General features: G+C 41.9%; 1 protein-coding gene across 1 annotated transcript; it reads right to left on the bottom strand.

Moving 5' to 3' along the window:
* Positions 1-1,087: 1,087 nt before the first annotated feature.
* Positions 1,088-11,345, bottom strand: LOC133975277 (arrestin domain-containing protein 3-like). Its single transcript, XM_062413186.1, has 8 exons — positions 10,676-11,345; positions 7,024-7,105; positions 5,389-5,536; positions 4,361-4,463; positions 3,986-4,242; positions 3,240-3,393; positions 3,009-3,163; positions 1,088-2,285 (listed from the first exon to the last, which is right to left on the bottom strand). Exons 1-8 carry the CDS (start codon positions 10,953-10,955, stop codon positions 2,208-2,210), a joined length of 1,257 nt encoding a protein of 418 aa, XP_062269170.1. The 5' UTR covers positions 10,956-11,345; the 3' UTR covers positions 1,088-2,207.
* Positions 11,346-17,604: the final 6,259 nt, after the last annotated feature.

The following is a 17,604-nucleotide window of genomic DNA, read 5'->3' as shown; positions in this document are numbered from 1 at the left end:
TACACGTCGAAATGGCGGAGAGCCCACGGATAGCCCTTGGCTGTGATTGGTCCGCTAACGCCAGCATTTCGGAATGGAAACTATCTGTTCCATTCCTTACATCACAATAAACCAAAATCACAACTACGACTCTATGATTAATGTGACAAGTGTGTTAAGCCAGCGGCGTTGTCCGGCTGACGGTGGCTGGTCAGAGCACTTACGGCATGTGTGTACGGTCACATATGGTTATAACGAACTTTCATAACGGGGATAGCGGGCTAGCCACCATGCTAACTGCGGTGGGAACAGCGCAAAAACCCGCTGACTTTAATCCCACGGCTCATGACACTGTTTCTCAAACACCGTCAGGTTAGAAGCAAACACTTGGTAGTAGTTAGTATCGGGTGTCCGTGCTGACTGTGTGTGGAAGCTGTGGGAAAGCTAGCTGCCTCCGTGTAGCTTCAAGCTGTTGCAGCTGTTGAATTAGCAACGCAGTTTGGAAACAAGACCGGGGAACCGCTGCGTTAAGACACGATAACATAAGCATTTTGACCCGCTGGGTGTCACTTTATTTCAGCAAAAACTGTCGCGTCATCAACATCCTTTTTCTGTTAGTTGCCATCGTTCACTGTGTGTGAGGAGCCGGGAGGACGTAAATAAACCAGCGTGGACTTCTTCTATATACATCATGAGGTAGGCTTCTCTAAGCTCTACTTCAGTTGCGCCATCTACTGTTCTGGCGGTGAATTGTTTTCACAACAAAAAGGCTCGTAGAACTATAAATCAAAAAGGGTCCGTCCGATCCGTCCGTCCGTTAGTCCGCAACTGAGGCCTTTATCTAACATTACTACTGGAAGCCTGTATACTGTAGGTTATGAAACAGCCTGAGTGAAAATAGCATTACTCTAAAATCTCTGTTAGTTTTTTTCCTTCCATGGTGTTCGCCAGTCTGCAGTCAAGAATTGGGTCAGGAGCTCACGTGAGCTCTGCCCTACATCTGGTTTGCTGTATCCTCATGAGACTGGGTTGTTCACACTGTAGATCATCATCCAGACACTTCCACTGTCTGATGCACAGAAGATTAAAAAATTTGCGAAGCAGCTCATTATTTTATAAAATAAACCCTTTATTTTATCAAAAGTTGATCATGGCAGCAATATGATCCCGACGATAATATATAATGCACAGAAATGGAATAAAACGCAATAGAGTATATGAAAAACTAGTGCAAAAAAACACAAATACAAAAATATATTGCACTTGGTAGTTAAAAATTTCAGATGGAAGAAGTCATGTTTGAACAACATTCTCAATTTGATATATTCATTTGTAAACATTTATCTTTTAAACTTTGCCATTGTCTTTGCGAGCCCTAAGCTTCTTAGCATCCATGTTTGCAAAAAATCAACAGCAAGAGAGAAGCTTTAGCTCAGAGCAGAAACCTACAGGCAACTTGTGGTATTTTATCGTGGTTGGTCAGAGTTGTGCTTTTGTCTCGGGCCTGTATCTGTTTAACCTGGACATTAAGACCAGCACACACACGCACACACACACTCACACACACACTCTCTCATTTACACACTTTCACACACAATTTGAGCTTTATTTGAATTGCTCGAGGTGGTCGTTTACTTGATGCATTTCTGCAACTTATCAATGGTAACATCCCCTGTCTTATTTTCTCGGCCTCCGCTTTTTATTTGTTGAAATCTCTTGATGAGTTTCAGATTTGTTCTCAAGAAGCAACGATTTCCACCTGAAGTCTGGTTTGTGACGCCTTCAGGCCACAGTCATAAGCTCAAACTATCCTTTGACTGAAAAAAGCTTTTGTCCTCTTTTAAATGTGCCCTTTAGTTCAAGGAGAACACTGTCGTTTAGACCTGTGGACAGATTCTACTGTAGCATATAGGCCTGTGATAGAAAAACAGTCTTTTCGGTTATGTGCAAAATTCACCGTGAGGCAGAAGGAGGCTTACTCTGACAGACATATACAGTGTTGTCAGACGGAGCTTTTTTTGCCTCGACTTGAGCACAGGATGGAGCGGAAGGCTCAAAATTACTGGTCCATTCGTCAGTGGTCACCTAATACTCTCTCAGCTGACATTCCCGTGTCAGGGAGGAAACAGCTTCATTGACGTGGTATATAATCTGGCGAGAAGCTGGCTGTGAGCTGAGGGTGGCGGTGTCTTGTTTGGGCAGAAGCCTTCTGAGCTTCAGAGCTCTCCTCAGCGGGATGGACACATGTCAGGTCTCCTGACATCCATGGCCCCACACACCTCCACAGGGTCTGGGTTAGGGTCAACCTGGGGTGTGTTACAGAGACACATGCGTTTTTAAAAGCTGCTGTTGGGCAAAAACACAAGGTCTGAAATAAATGGTGAGATAAAATTTAATTCTAAATATTAGAAGTTCAGTGTTTATTTCCATTGTCTGATCATATTAGAAAGCTCAAATTACTACAACAAAAGCTTGAATTGCATGGCAGCTTGATAAGTACTCATTAACTTTAGCTGCAACCTGAAAATAAGCTGAAGTTCATTCAGCCTTTGCTAATATTTTATATCAAGATGAATTATGCGTCTTAAAGCCAAGCAGATGTAGCAGATTGAAGAGAAACCTGTGAGACATCTCTTGATGCTACATCTCTTTGTTTAAACCATTCACTCTCTACATTTACAATACGATTTAACTGTAAATCCATCACTTTTTGCTGCTACCATGACTTTTAGCCTATATTTGTCCGAATTTGTGTTATGTTCAAAATTGGAATTAGCTACTAGCAGATATTTCCAATTGTTTCCTGCGAGAATAATTCACCTCTTACAGTACTTTATCTCCCTTTCAACTCTCTGGCACTGTTTCAGGATTTATTATCATATTTTGTTTGGTTTTACTGTTGCAACATGTTTTCATGCTGCCCTTGGCCAGATCACTCTTGACTTTCTGTGTGCGTGTATGTTTGGATGTGTGTGTGTGTGTGTGTGTGCGTGTGTGTGTGTGTGTGTGTGTGTGTGTGTGACATGTACCTCAGAGTAGACTGGCGGGGGAAGATATCTGAACTCTGTGATATAAGTTAGCAGAGATCCCTGGACCTCTCCCTCCCCGTCAGACCTATCACAGCCCTGCAGACAATCTCGCCTGTGGGACTCTGATATTGACAGATCGCTGTAGCTGGGTGGTGCTGCAGTAGAAAAAAAAACACAAGTGTAAGGGATCTTTACTGTTTGCACATGTATTTCTGTGTTTGCAATACTCACCCTCAGGTGTCTGCGACAGGCCCAGCCATGTCAAAGTGCTGCAGTTGCTGCTGATGCTGGAAGTGCGGGTGCTGCTGGCGTGGAGAGGTATGGTCCCAATCACCAGCGGCAGCGAGAGGGACAAGTTCAAGCCGCCGGGGACGTCCACATAAACCTGCAGGCAGAGGGAGTGTGTTGGGTAGAAGTTGTAAAAGAACAAAAAACAACTTGTTGCGGTTGAAACCAGTTCTACTTGTTCATCTATGGAATACAGCCCACAAAGTATTTAATTGTTTTTTTAGAGGCATGACCTCTTCATACAACCTGTCTTCAGGTAACATTTAGAAGAAATATGACGATATAATAATAACATCACACTGCTAATAATATGTTTTTTGGTGTTTGCAGTTAGATGGAAGCGGAAGCAGGAAAGAATAGGAGATTCTCTAATGTTTTCTCAGCAACTATTATAATAATTATAATTTTATTTGCATTATACATATTGGTTTTAGTTTGGTTTTTATTAACTGATAATTAGCATGTTCTTAGCATATTATTTGTAGAATGACTCTGTAAAATACTATTTAGGTAAGTAAATTACTGTCAGATATTAACACTTTATTTGTATATAATTAGTATGTTATCAACAGGTTATACATTATTGTGGGTAACTGTATTATTATTGATTTAAAAAAGCTAGTTTTCATGAAGAATAATGGATCACTTATGGCTAATTTTCTGACTGGAAAGGGAAGATGTAGTCTCACCACAAGGGCGTACTCCACTCTGATGATAGGACAGTCCAGGATGGAGGGGGACACCGGAGGTATTTTGAGCAGTTTTCCCTCCCAGCTCTGGCTCTTCCCCTGCAGCAGGGGGTCTCCTCGCAGATTGGACACCAGCTGCTGGATCTGCTTGCCCTTGCCCTTGGCGTAGAAGGTCTGGGTCTGGTACAGTGCAGCCTTGGGCACCACAACCCGGGATGAGCAGTTCTCCACCTCTGCAAAGATTTGGATAGACTCGCCTTGGAGAGAAGACAACAGATCAGTCTGTCAGACTGAGAGAGAAGCGACATAAGTGAAATCTCACAGGCAGAAAGAGAAGAAGGAGGAGTGGAGAAGTTAGGAGGAGGTTTCTCTCACCTGGTGTGTAGCCCTTTCGCTCAATCTTGGCACTTAGGGAGATCGGGCCTGAAGCACAGAACCAGCAGCACAGAGTCTTCTCCTTTGTTCCAGCTTGAGGAGCCTGTTCAGATAGAACTATTAGGTTTAACTGTTGGTGAAAGATGAGGAACATTATTTCCATCCCTTCATTTATGATGGTTTATAGTGTTAGATGAGAGATTTGAGGCCACTCTTGTCTGGATGGCAAATATGGAGCTGCAGACAGTTTTTCAACGGTAAATGGTAAATGGTAAATGATTTTGTATTTATATAGCGCTTCTCTAGTCTTGATGACCACTCAAAGCGCTTTACAGTACAGTTCAACATTCACCCATTCACACACACATTCATACAGTGCATCTATTCGTAGCACTTTGTTATTCTCTGGGGGGCCATTCGGGTTCAGCATCTTGCCTAAGGACACTTCGGCATGCAGATGGGTCAAACTGGGGATCGAATTGCCTACCTTCAGGTTTGATGACGACCACTCTACCCCTCAGCCACAGCCACCCCCAATAACAATAACACAAAAGCAAGTACAACAGATTTAAGTCAACAACCAGCAGCCAACACAGTGGTCGGCTGTGGCTAAAGAGCTCAGCTGTCCATCATTCAGAGGGTCTGTTGTTCAATCCCCAACTACTTGTGTCTGGATGTCAATGTGTCCTTGGGCAAGACACTGAACCTCAATTCCCCCCTGCACTCTGAATGTGTGAAAGAGCTATGAATATCTTTGTCCATCAGAGTTTCATTATATGATAAATTTTGATGTCTCGTTTTTTCCCAGCAACAGTCCAGAATGAAATGAAACACAATGGAACAGGCAAGTCATGACTCTGGAACCGCAGAAGAAGAAACTGGAGCATGAGGATAAGGGCGTTTCATAACCTTCCTCTGCTCCAGAGCAAACCAGCTAAGACGTAGCTTCATATGTCCCCTTAACCAATATTTTCCCAAAATGTCAAATTGTTCCTTTAAAATACCCAAAGCGGGTACAATGTGCCTACCAGCAGCAGTGGTGTGTTGATGTCGATGTGTTCAAACACAATGAACTCTTTCTTGACTTTCACAGGGAGCAGCCATGGACGGTGCAGTTCAGCTTTCACCCAGTACCTCACACTGCCGTGCTTCCCTTCAAAAGACGTGGCCAGAGCCCTGAAAGATGGGGATGCAGAGGGAAGAAGGAGTATGAGGAAGTGAGGCTATACTGTCATTTACTTTTAGTACATCCAGTACAGATCCTTTAACTTAAAATACCAACACAGCATAGACTGCTCCACTACAAGTTAAAGCCCTGCAATCAAATTTAGTAAAAGCACAGAGGTATTATCTGAAAAGTATTCGGAAGATATATGTAAGTAGATTATGTCAGTAGTAATAATACTAAAAATAATGAACAAAACAGTAACTACTGTAGATCATTTTAAAGGGTCTCAAAATCCTATGGTAGGGGAGAGCAGGGTAATGTGAGAATTTTTTTACATTTGCTCCCCTTTAGGCGAGCCAAATGATATATCAGTCAAATTTACACATTTCCCATTAATTCAGGATGTTTCCTAGCAATGGAAATGATCAGAAAATATGATTGTTTTTAAAAAAGTGGTCTTCTGTCCCACTTTACCCCAGCTACAAGCTACTTATGATTATTATGATTCATGTGATCTCTTGCACAACCTAGCTTACCGGCACATTGTTTCTCTGTCCGATTGGCAGGGAGAGGGATATTGTTTTTCTCTGCGTATTCAAATGCCAGTTCACGGCACTTAACTGGAGCAAGGCCATGGAACGTGTCAGCTAGTTGTTTCAAGTGTTTGGCAAGCTCCTCCTCCATCTCATCTGTGAATATTCTCTTTACCTCAGCTACTGCACCCCAGGCTACTGATTTTACCTTCCCTTTCTCTGTTTTCTTTATGAATTGAATTTTGAGGGTTGTCTTATCAATATTTCTATCCCTTCCAGCTTTTCTTAAGGACTTCTTTCCTTGCAGGACCTCAGCGGCTACACTCTCCATCTCTCCGAGGGGTGTTTGGCCCCAGGTTGTCTTCCTGGTGTATAGTTTCTTGGCATGATGGCTTTTCTACAATGTTTATGACATTAAAAATAAAACATATATAATGTTATATAACACAAAAATATGTTTAAGACTAAACTTAAATTGTGCTTCATGGTGGGGTAAAGTGTGACAGTGTCCCACTTTACCCCACCATGAAGCACAATTTAAGTTTAGTCTTAAACATATTTTTGTGTTATATAACAGCCACCGTTTTAGAAAAAACAACATCTCTTAGCAATTCAGGCTAATGTTCAGCTAGCATCAATCACATGGGTTTATATGTTGGAAGTTCACCAACATGTATGATATAAGTTTTTCTACCTGATTCAATTTGTTTTGACACAACCGTTGATTAAGTTCAAAGCAAGAAAATTTACTTTTACATGCAAAAAACAAATTTTTGTGAAAAAACAAACTTTCCACAGCAGCAGCACCAACTTCTCCTTCATGACAAGGGGGGGATGGGAGGGGCTTGAAAACATAATGGTCAAATGACCACAAATGTGTTCCGTTGCCTAGATACAGGGGGTGTCTCCCATTACCCGATGTCCCACATTACCCCGCTCTCCCCCACTTGGTCACTACTCACATCTGAGGCAGGTTGAAGCTGAAAGCAAACTCGTGGAGGCCGGCATGCAGAACAGTCAGACCTTCCTCTGGACAATCTTCATCTGAAAGACAAAGGACATGTGTCCATATACACCTGTACTCTGCACCCAGCCCACACCACAGACTGGAGATCTATTCCACAGTGGACTGAACTCCCCACTTCACCTCAGGGGAGTCACATATTTCCGAAAGCATAGCAAGCAGAAATATGTGAATTCTATCAGCAGAGAAAAATGAATCACAAAACCAGTCCATAGTTAAATGTCACCAGCTAATTCATTTAAAGTTCACTATTTCATGCTGAGTTAGAACTGATTAATAGCTATGATTCATTTTGTTTAATTTATTTGTAGTGTCCAAAAAATGTGTCCTTCATAAAGAAAACGTGATAATTTCCCCTTTTTAATATGACATTCAAATATATATCTTGGGGTGTGGGCTCTCAGCAGGCCAACAGATACGACTGACGATCACGCCTTCATCCATGGTTACAAGATCAAACTAATCAAACGATAAAGCACGGCTTACATTTAGGCACAAAAATGCTTTGTTAGACTTTATAGGTCTTCCTCCTTTGCTCTTGTCATAATTGCGACAGCCACTAGATGTCACCCAACAATGAAACGTAACTATAGGTTGTAAACCGCTGCGCCACAAATGACCAATGTGGCCTTTTGCAAGTTGACAGTCTTGAACATTGTGACCTGTGGAACTCTAAAAGTAAAATTGTCGTTCAAATGAAATATGAGAAGGGTCTGATGTAGTATCATTTCAAATTGCACAGCTTGAACATGTTTCTCCTGTGTTCGACCCCATGTTTAGGCGCAGTCTGGTCAGTTGAGCTTTAACCTGAACACAACTTATGCCATTTACAGACTAAATAATCCAGTTGCAGTAAGGATTTGGTGGAAGACGATTAGTCGTATAAACATCTCAGGTTCAATTAATTTGTCTGCTGAATTTCAGGAGGAAACACAGTACATGAGGACTAATAATAGGCGCTGTAAAGAGCAACGCACCCTGTAGGAGAAAGAACATGGCCTCGGTTCACTTCCTCATTTCTTCTGTTGTTGTTTGTATCTGAAATTCTCTAAGTGTCTGCACTCAGCCCTGCTGAACTGCAGCTTCCTGCCACCTCAGCACTCGCTCTGTTTCACCCTGCATCTCTGCTGTTTGTGTCTGTCTCACACTCTGTTCCTATGTGTTTGGCGTGAGAGCTGTCATAAACAGCTTGCATGCATGTGTGTGTGTGTGTGTGTGTGTGTGTGTGTGTGTGTGTGTGTGTGTGTGTGTGTGTGTGTGTTTTCGTGCATGCATGAGCGTGCGCCCCCGACAAGTCACCGGCAACACAGAGCAAAGCAGGAGTAGACCGGTATGAACCAGAATGAGCAGCTTCCTTCAGCTGGAAACTCCAACGCATGCATTACAACTCAGGCTCCCATTGGAGGGGAGTCTGACATGAATTACTGACTAAGCTCCAGTTGGTACAGCCCTGACAAGCCCCTGCCCACATTAGCACAGCCATGTGGTGTGTGGCATGGGGGGGCTGCAAGTGAGGAAGGGTGGTGTACACTATCAGTAAACTCCAGGTACTGTTCTCACGCAAAGACTCGAATGAGAGAAATGAAGACAGAAGAAAGAAATGGGCAGCATTCAGACCATTTATTCATCAACAACAAGGGAACAACAACAAATCCAGTTACAGTCAAAAGTCAGCATCACAGTAAACACAGTAACTTCACAGCAGTTCCATTAAAAACAAAGAGTCCTTTTGGCAGCTGTTTGTTGAGCTTTCAGTCAGATCTAATGAGGTTTCTCAGCACATGGAGATTAAGTGTCATGGATTATACACGTGTTTTATTAACATAGTTGATATTTGGTGAAGACAGTGAAATTCTACTTAGTGTCTCTAGCATCTCGGTTTATAATAAACTGAATATTTTGCTGGTGTTTGATGGCCGGACAAAACAAAACATGATGTTGTTAGACTTTTATCAAGTGATTATTGTATTGTATTTTATTACATTTTTATGGAGTAAATTATTAGTTGAAACCGTAAATGAAATTAATTGATGGTAAAAAAAAAGCTGTAATGCAAGACTGTAGCCTGATGTATACATGATCTCTTATGCTTGTACTAATATAATATATCATATAATACAATAATTGTTTTTGGGATATATTTTAAACTTACATATAATTGCTGATACACATAATTTAGATTTGCTTTTTAAAACTGTGACCAGGATAAGCAATGATTTGCATCAAAGCTGATGCATTTCAAACTAGTTTGACTTGTCTCCTCTGCAGTTTACCTATTCATAAGCCGACAAATGTACCTGTGTTCACCTAACACTGGCTGATGCATCAGCCTGGCTTGAATAAAGTCATTCAAGAATGAAGATAGCTGAAGCATGAAAACTGTGTTTGAACGTAAACAATATTAATACAAGTGGGCAAACTCTCATCTGCTGAGGATGATCATGTGATTTGACCGAAAGCTTCAGAAACAGCTGCCAAATTGACCCAACTTGCTGTTATTGAGTCATAATAATTGACACATTCCTGCCTGAATGAGAAGCAGCAATATGTTTCTACACCATCTTGTTTCATCTTGACCTTTGATCCCAGAATCCTTACTTTAAAACAAATAGGCTGTAGCTGTGGAGCCAAACAAAGTCCCTCTCAGAGACAAGTGGTTGTTGGTGACGCCGCATCCTCCATGATGTTGATGGTGGTGCTGTTTTGGTCATGTGTCTCTCAGTGTGACATCTCAAATGACCTGCTGCTGTTAGTGTGAGTCTGGTGAGGAGGTGACAGTCTGAGCCACAAGCTAATGATGTATCACATCCCTGCAGGGATCTTTTATTTACATGATGTTTCCATCACAGTCTTGTGCATCAGGTTTTACAAGAGTAACACAGGTACACAGGTAGGAAGTGTGAGGAGGATAGCAGCTGACTTATCATTACACGCACAGACTCACTCACACACAAACACACACACGCACACACAGTCAGCCTGGTCCTCCCTCCTCCCCTCCCTCCCTCCTCCGCTCCCTCCCTCTCTGGCAGTTTCTGAACAGGTTTGAACCGCTTCTAACAAAGGGAGTTGCCTGAGCTATCGCCTCCATCAGGATATTATCAGTAAAGTGTAGATTCTGCATCAGTTTGCATTTATATTGCGCCAAACATTAAAAAGAACGCACATTCGTTTGTTTAGATTTTGGGTGGATTTCTTCTTTTACGCATGGGATGCAACTTTTGGATTGAGACGCAGTGAGACGGCAGGGTGCAGACTAGTGCACAACAAACTGCTGCTGCTGCGGAGGGTCTGTGCTTAACAAACGCTCGGGCTGAATAATGCATGTGTTGGTTCAGAGTGAGGACAGGCGCCCGGTATCACCATCAGCTGTTGCATCAGCACCGCGGAGCCTGCTCGCTGTTGATGCAATGGAAGTTTTGGGTCTCTGCTTTGTTTTGCCACATGACTGCGCCCTCTGCGTTCACTAACTTTTCAATCACAGACAGAAAAGTTTGCGTGATCAGCGTGAGGAGCTGTCCCGCATCACTAGCGGCAGCAGCGGCATCGGCAGCGGTGTGTGTGACAGTGAGACTGAACTAACTGCTTACCTCTCTCCTCTCCTATCAAGGTGTCGTAGTGGTGTAAGTACTCCACCTCCTCTGTGTAGTTCTGAGTGTACGCCGTGTTGGCTCCGGCGTTCCTCGACTCTGTCCACCGGACCTTGGCGACTCCTCTCGCGTTTATGTCCAGACTCTTCACCCGCACATCCCCGGTGACCTCCACGACCACCCTCCCTGACACCAGCTCTCCACCGGAGAACGCCGGCAGGTTGTTCTCATTCAAACTGTCAAAGTAGATCGCCAAGGCCCGCACTTTGCCCAGCACCATTATGACTAATAAAGACAACACGGTGTCAATCTAAACGTAAGAGTCTATGAAGGAGAGGTCGTGTGCAGAGCCGTGCGGCACCAACACATGCGCCCTAGCTCTGGGTGCCCAGCACAGAGCTGGGTCCGCGGCCACGTCGGTGCTGGTACATCTGGCTGAGACGCACAGCTGATGGGTGGCTCTGCTCTCCTCCTTGCTCCGTCTGTGCGCCTCTCCGCTCTCTCTGCTGCCGTCTGCCTCCAGCCGCTGCGCTCTTAAAGCCTCTGTGCGTAAAAATAACCTCACTGAGCATGTGCGCACCCACCGGTTGGCCTGCTCACACCCAACTGAGCTGAGCTGCAGCCTGTGGCTTCGACATTGACATTCAGAGTCAGAGCTGCAACGTGTCTGCACTTTATCTGGAAACATTTCCTGTTTTTTTTCAGGAGAACTTCATGTGTGTAGTTGACAAACTTCAACATCATAAGTATCTACTAATGCAGTGAATAAACTTTTCATGAAATACGTCGCACTGAGGTACTACTGTAATTGGAAACACTTCAGACTACGACTCTTGAACCTCAGCAATAAATTACCTGCTCACTGTTGTCTGCCTCTGCCAACAAACCATTTAATATTCATATAATTATATCCATAGACTTACATAATAAAGATAGCATGTGTATAAGTATAAAGATTCTTGCGTTAAGGCCATAAAAGTGCCATAAGAGGTGACAGTGACCTTGACCATCGGTACAACCTTGAATCCAAGAGAAAGTTTGGACGTAATCTGAAGTTGAAATGAGAAATATTGTTGATGAGAGTGGAACAGTTGCTCTCTGATGAGGTCGTGTTTAGGTTAGCTATAACTGATGTTTTTATTACTTGATAATATATTATTTACAGATGTTTTAAAGATCAATTGCAAGTCATTGATAGCAACGGTTGGTTTGCCAGGTTGTGGTAAATCCTCCTCCAGCACGACACTTCTCAGACAAGGCACATCTCCAGGGACCACACCCAGGTACACAGATGTTGGCCACAGGCACTTCCTTTTGGTGGCTGAGACAAATAGAATTTCACCCTTAATTTACCCACTTATAAAATAGCAAATATTGCCAAAATATCCTCAAACAAATGTGGCGAATATGGGCCAAACAGCATAGAACAATTTTGGCCCACCTTTGATTGACATGCGGTATTGCTATGGCTTACTTGTGGCTTAGATCATGTACAGAGATGAAGAGGACACAGAGCTGAGAGAACAGAATAAAAGAGAAATTCAGGTTTCTTGTAATTAGAATTCACCACCGTGAAACATTAGATTCACAATTTTAGTAATCACTGGCACAGTCAAAGAATTACCACCACAGTGCCATTGCCCAAGTATCTAAAGTCTCAAAACACTCACTCTGCATCAATCCACCAGCTTGTGTCTCTTGTCCTCAGTTATTCCCGGATCAAGTCACAGCTTCATCTCTGATATCCAGTAGCGGAAACATGAGTGGACGTGTACATTTTTGCCTTTTCATGGTTCAATGTCCTGAGGAGACTCCCGGAGGCAGCGAAGGCTCCATCTCTAAGGACTTTGTAACTTCTGAACACAATCTGTCAGTCCCCACTCTACTGAGTCTGTGACTCAAATAAAAGTAAATGCTGAAACGCAGTGAATGGCTTTCTGCTGTTTACTAACCCTGTTTTTAGGCATGTTCGTAACATTGAACATGAAACATCAAAAAAAGAATGACATGGCAAACATATCTACTGGCAGAGGGGAAAAAAGAGCCAGTCACCCCAAAAGGTGAAACACACCCCTGAAACACACACTAATGTTGGTGTAAAGAGGGTTTAAGAGGAGTTAAGATTTCAACTGAGACATTGATCTTGCTTGTCTTTTGCTTGTTCCATCTCCTTCTCAGCCTGTGCTTGCTAACGCTGTTTGAAGTATAACCCATTATCAGGTCACACAATCTACAGGACATTTTACAAAGTGAGACCCATATTTGAGCACCTGAAACCATCAAAACTTCTACAGATTTCACATTTAACTCATTCATGTCATTTATAGCTTACCTGATGTACTAATAAGGTAATTTTGAATAATTCACTAGAAAATAAATTCACATGAAAGACTGGACAAACAAACCGGATAAGTCTTGACTATGAAAAATTGTCCTAACATGTTTTAATGACTACTCATAAAAACATATGTTATATCACACATTGAAGCACAATCCCCTCTATCTGCTTAGCAAACAGAGTTGAACGTTTGTCAGGCTACTGTAGTTTCAAGTCAGTTCTGCACACGTGAGATTACGAAACCCATTCAAATATTTGCTAAAATACAGGGGAAGGTGATCCCAGACAGCAGATATCAAACTATTAAATACAACACGCACCTCTTTTGGAGCAGAGGGTACAATAAATTACAGTCGAAGCTCTTCCTTTCTGCTAAAACATAAAAGGTCAAGAGATCAGAATCAAGACATTTGACACATGTAACACCTGAGAATGGTAAACAGCTGGGCCGTATTCTCACAGCAGAGATGTTTTGACCCATTCCCAATTGGTTTATCCTTCATAATATTAATCACGCATGCTTAGATAATCAAACCCCTTAAAATTGTCAAAGGAAGTAACCTCCAGAACCAAACTCAGTGTGGGCGGCCATCTGCCTGGGCCAGTTGAAGGATGGTATCTCTGAAACATTCACATAAGGTATGCAGCGAAGCTACTTAAGGAATGGCGTTTTGCTGAATATAGTCAGAGTGAAGAGTGAATATGAGTGAATATGACATTTGACCACCTAATTCTAATCAGGTTTGTGTCAAATGTTAACAATTTCTGTCAAAGCGTTGGAGATTGCACGTTGATGAGAATGTGACATACAGATAAACAACCTGAAAAAATAATCACTGGAGCAGAGGCAAAATACAAATGTATGTGCGTTCTTGTCATATCAGCCAGACGCCCTCTTATGGCAAATTCTAAAAGGTTACCTGAGGCTTTTTCAATATTAAAGCAATGTAACTTTTACTGGGCAACAGCGCCCTCTGCAGACACTAACTGTGACTCATTGTATTGAGCGTCATGCCTGTGAGATTAGGTGGTTTCCATGATTGGAAAAAAAAAGCCTATCAATGAGTGGAGCTCTGACTGCATAGTCCCACTCACTGAACAGAAACCCAACTGTATATTACCCATGATACCTAGATCCTGCTAAAACAAATTTACTGTAACAAACTCTGTTCAGAATTCCTCATATTTGAAATATTCCTGGCTGAATGTTAGAGATAAATGCAGTTTTCAATGACTTTTAATTATTTTGAACTCTGTCACAGTTGAGCATTACTCTGGAACCTGCTGGGTCGCATTCTGAACAGCACAACTCATTTTGAAAAATGCTTTTCTTCAGTAAAAAGTTGCCTAGCATTGCTTTAAGATCAGATGTCAAGATATGCCAGTGTCTATGAACCACATCCTTCACTGACCGGGAAGTACACGAAAATTACTATAACTATGAATTTGTTATGGGCTGTTAAAAGTTTTACTGAAACCCTTTGCCTCAAGACCTTTGGCCTGTGTCCCAAAACGTTCTTATTTGTGTCACATAAGCTGCTTTCAGACTTTCATTTGAACTGCAGATAATCCCCTGACATTCTGCTGAGGGGCTGTATGCGAGAACATAATGGCCAAGTCAGAGGCTTGTGACCTCCTCTAAAGTTTCTCCTGCTACCCCCCTAGTAAAAACTCTGGATAATGTCTGAATGAGCCTCAGCTGTATAATGTCAATTTAATGGACAATACTTAATGTCATAACTTTTAAATCCACATGTATTTTGTTGCTGTTCCTCCCCAACAGAGGGTGGTGCAGTTTACCCGTCCTCTGTTCTCTTCTAGGGGCTGCTTTGAGTTAGGTGGCCGTAATAGATTGGACCGGACGGCACCAACCTTAAAAAATGACACCTGCTGGGGCCATCTCTCTCACTCCTGAACTGCCAGCCCGACCACGACTTGTTGTTTAGTAGCTATTTTGTGGATTTCAGAGTGAACTGGATTAATGGATTATTTATTAGGGATTGGTTACAGATTGTTTCGTTTGTTGTTTTGGCTGTTCTCACCCTGACACCTTTCTTCTGCTTAAGTTGTAAAATAAATACTTTTTGTTGCACAATAAATTGTTGTTGCATTCGATATCATTTGGAGTGGGGAAAGAGAGAAACCATCTCTCTGTTGTGCTCCTCAGGTTGGGCGTGACATAAGTACGCTCATATTCAGTTTCATAACATGTACTATTGCTAATATTTGAAAAGGTTTGAATGCTTCAAGTTTCATCTCTTTTCATCTGTCCATCGCTACCACTTCTTATTTTAAGTTTTTGATGCTTGTTTTTAGCTCCTGTCTCTTTAAGCCCCCCCTCTCGATAAAGCCCATTCCCCTCTGATTGGCCAACTGGTCCACTCTGTTGACATTGGTCAACTGCAGACGTTTTCCTCTGGTCAGCTTCACCTGGCTTTGTTAGGGGCCACACACGTAATGTAAATGTGGGACATTGATATGTCACATGACGTCCTGATTACCAGGATGTTTTGTCCACACCAGTATTATGTGGGGAAGAGGAGCTCTCTTTACTGCAGACTTTTGGCTTTTTAAATCTAGAGACATTTTTCAATCACTTAAAAACAAGTAACACAATGTGGCTCTGGGGTCTTCTAACCAGATGGCTGGTGGTTCCATCCCAGTCTTCCCCATCTGCATCCCGAAGTGTCGTTGGGCAAGATACTGAACCCCAAATTGCTCTTCACAACTTGACGGTTCTCATTGAAAAAGTGCTGCCCATTGATGCACTGTATGAATGTGTGTCTGAATGGGTTAATGACAAAAAAAATGTAAAGTGGTTTGGGTAACGAGAAGTATTTTCTTTTAAATTCAATGAAAAAACTTTGGTTTACCAGAGAGAGACAGTTCAATGGAGGCAGCACACTTGTAGCCTTCTCATCAGTTTGTGGCTTTCACCTGATTCGCTTCTCAGCACAAGCCCCTGATACTAAAACACTAAACACTGATGCTGGAGAAAATCGGTGTTTTCATTCATTATAATCTGGTGAGTGTGTGTAAAGACATAAATATCCTTTTTGATAACAAACATGAGAACACTGGCCACCTTAAGTTGAAATGTCAATGTCACATCGAGCCACACTGTTGCATGGGTGACATGTTCCTTTATCACCGTGAGCACACACTCTGCAGGTTCTTTTGTATCGGTCTCACAAACACACCATCCTGCTGAGTTTGAATGAACGTCTTGTATAAGGAGATGTCTGTGCTTGGAGCTGAGAGCCACAGACTGAGCGGAGTCAGAAAGTGTAAACAGACAAGTTAACACATTATGAGATAAGATATACTTTAATGTTACCGCAGCCAAATTGGTTCTGGACCCAGAGAAGATAATCAAACATATTTGCTGGTGTTGGTTTCTGTCTTTTCATTGGATTTGAATGTAAAATGTCACCAGATTTATCATCTGAAGTCAAATTCCATTACAGAAGCTACTAAAACTTAACATTAACTACTCAACTTAACATTCACTTGAATCAAAGATGAAGGGATTAGATGTTGGTGGTCAAAGGGTGAAGGTCAAGATCATGGTGACCTCATGCTTTTGTGAGCGTGATACATCAAGAACATCTGTAGGGAATTTGATGACATTTGGTCGTCAAAGGTTAAAGATCAAGGTCACTGTGGCCTCACATAAAATAGGCTTTTACCTCATGAACGTGTTATCAAACTTGGCAAAAAAATTCACTTACTGATTACCGGTTAGATTTGGGTGGTCAAAGGTCAAGGTCAAGGTGGTCTCACATAACATGTCTTTGGCCTATTCAACATGTCCGTCTTTAGGGAATTTCAATAAACTAAGAGTGTTTCAGGGAAAAATGTAGGTAACTAAAACGGCAAGGCAGTAATAATAGTAACGTTTTTTAAATATCACAGTGATCCATTGACACTTATCTGAACATTCATGTGTAGGTGCGTGTTTACAACATTTAAACAGCTCATTCAGCACATATTAACGTGGCCTAATGTAAATAGCAACTATAATCAAAGAAACAAAAGAAGAGACCGAAGTAAACACATTAATGTGATTTGATTTTTTCAAATCATCGGTGAATAGATTTAGGACACAAAGACATGGACAGATACACAGACCTGGAGGACAAATACTAGATAATATCTGTATGTTTAACACGACCTGGTATTGTGTCGTCTCCTCTGATTCACATTTGATCGGATTATTTTAGAGCCGCTTCTGATATGCAGGTAATCCGTTTATGCTGTAAGAATGTGAACTTTGTATTAAAGGTTAAAACCAGGCTTTATATCTAACCTGTCACCTTTCCATAAAACCAATCTATATATAAGGTCCTCTGCTGGTCACAATGGGGCAGCAAAATATAAAGGTTAGGAGGAGAAGAATAAAAATGCATCATAAACACAGCAAGCCATTGTTTGATTCTATTTTTGCATCTATATACAAACAAATTTGATGTATCTATTATAATTTTAATGCCCTGATTATTCTGAGTTTGGGTGTTAGTTTCACTTCTTCTTCTTCCTTCTTCTTAAAATTAAGAATATTTTTTTTACTATTATTTTTCCCCCTTGTAAT

The sequence above is a fragment of the Platichthys flesus genome, chromosome 19, assembly GCF_949316205.1.
Source record: "Platichthys flesus chromosome 19, fPlaFle2.1, whole genome shotgun sequence".
In the NCBI taxonomy this organism is placed as follows: Eukaryota; Metazoa; Chordata; class Actinopteri; order Pleuronectiformes; family Pleuronectidae; genus Platichthys; species Platichthys flesus.
Note: the sequence above shows the minus strand (reverse complement) of the source record. Positions and strands in the feature narration are given on the sequence as shown.

Coding starts and splice junctions, on each gene's coding strand:
- LOC133975277 (XM_062413186.1), bottom strand. CDS start 10,955: ATGGTGCTGGGCAAAGTGCGGGCCTTGGCGATCTACTTTGACAGTTTG. Junction 4,243..4,360: donor GCGAAAGGGCTACACACCAG/GTGAGAGAAACC, acceptor CTTCTCTCCAAG/GCGAGTCTATCCAAATCTTT. Junction 3,164..3,239: donor CCTGTCGCAGACACCTGAGG/GTGAGTATTGCA, acceptor TTTCTACTGCAG/CACCACCCAGCTACAGCGAT.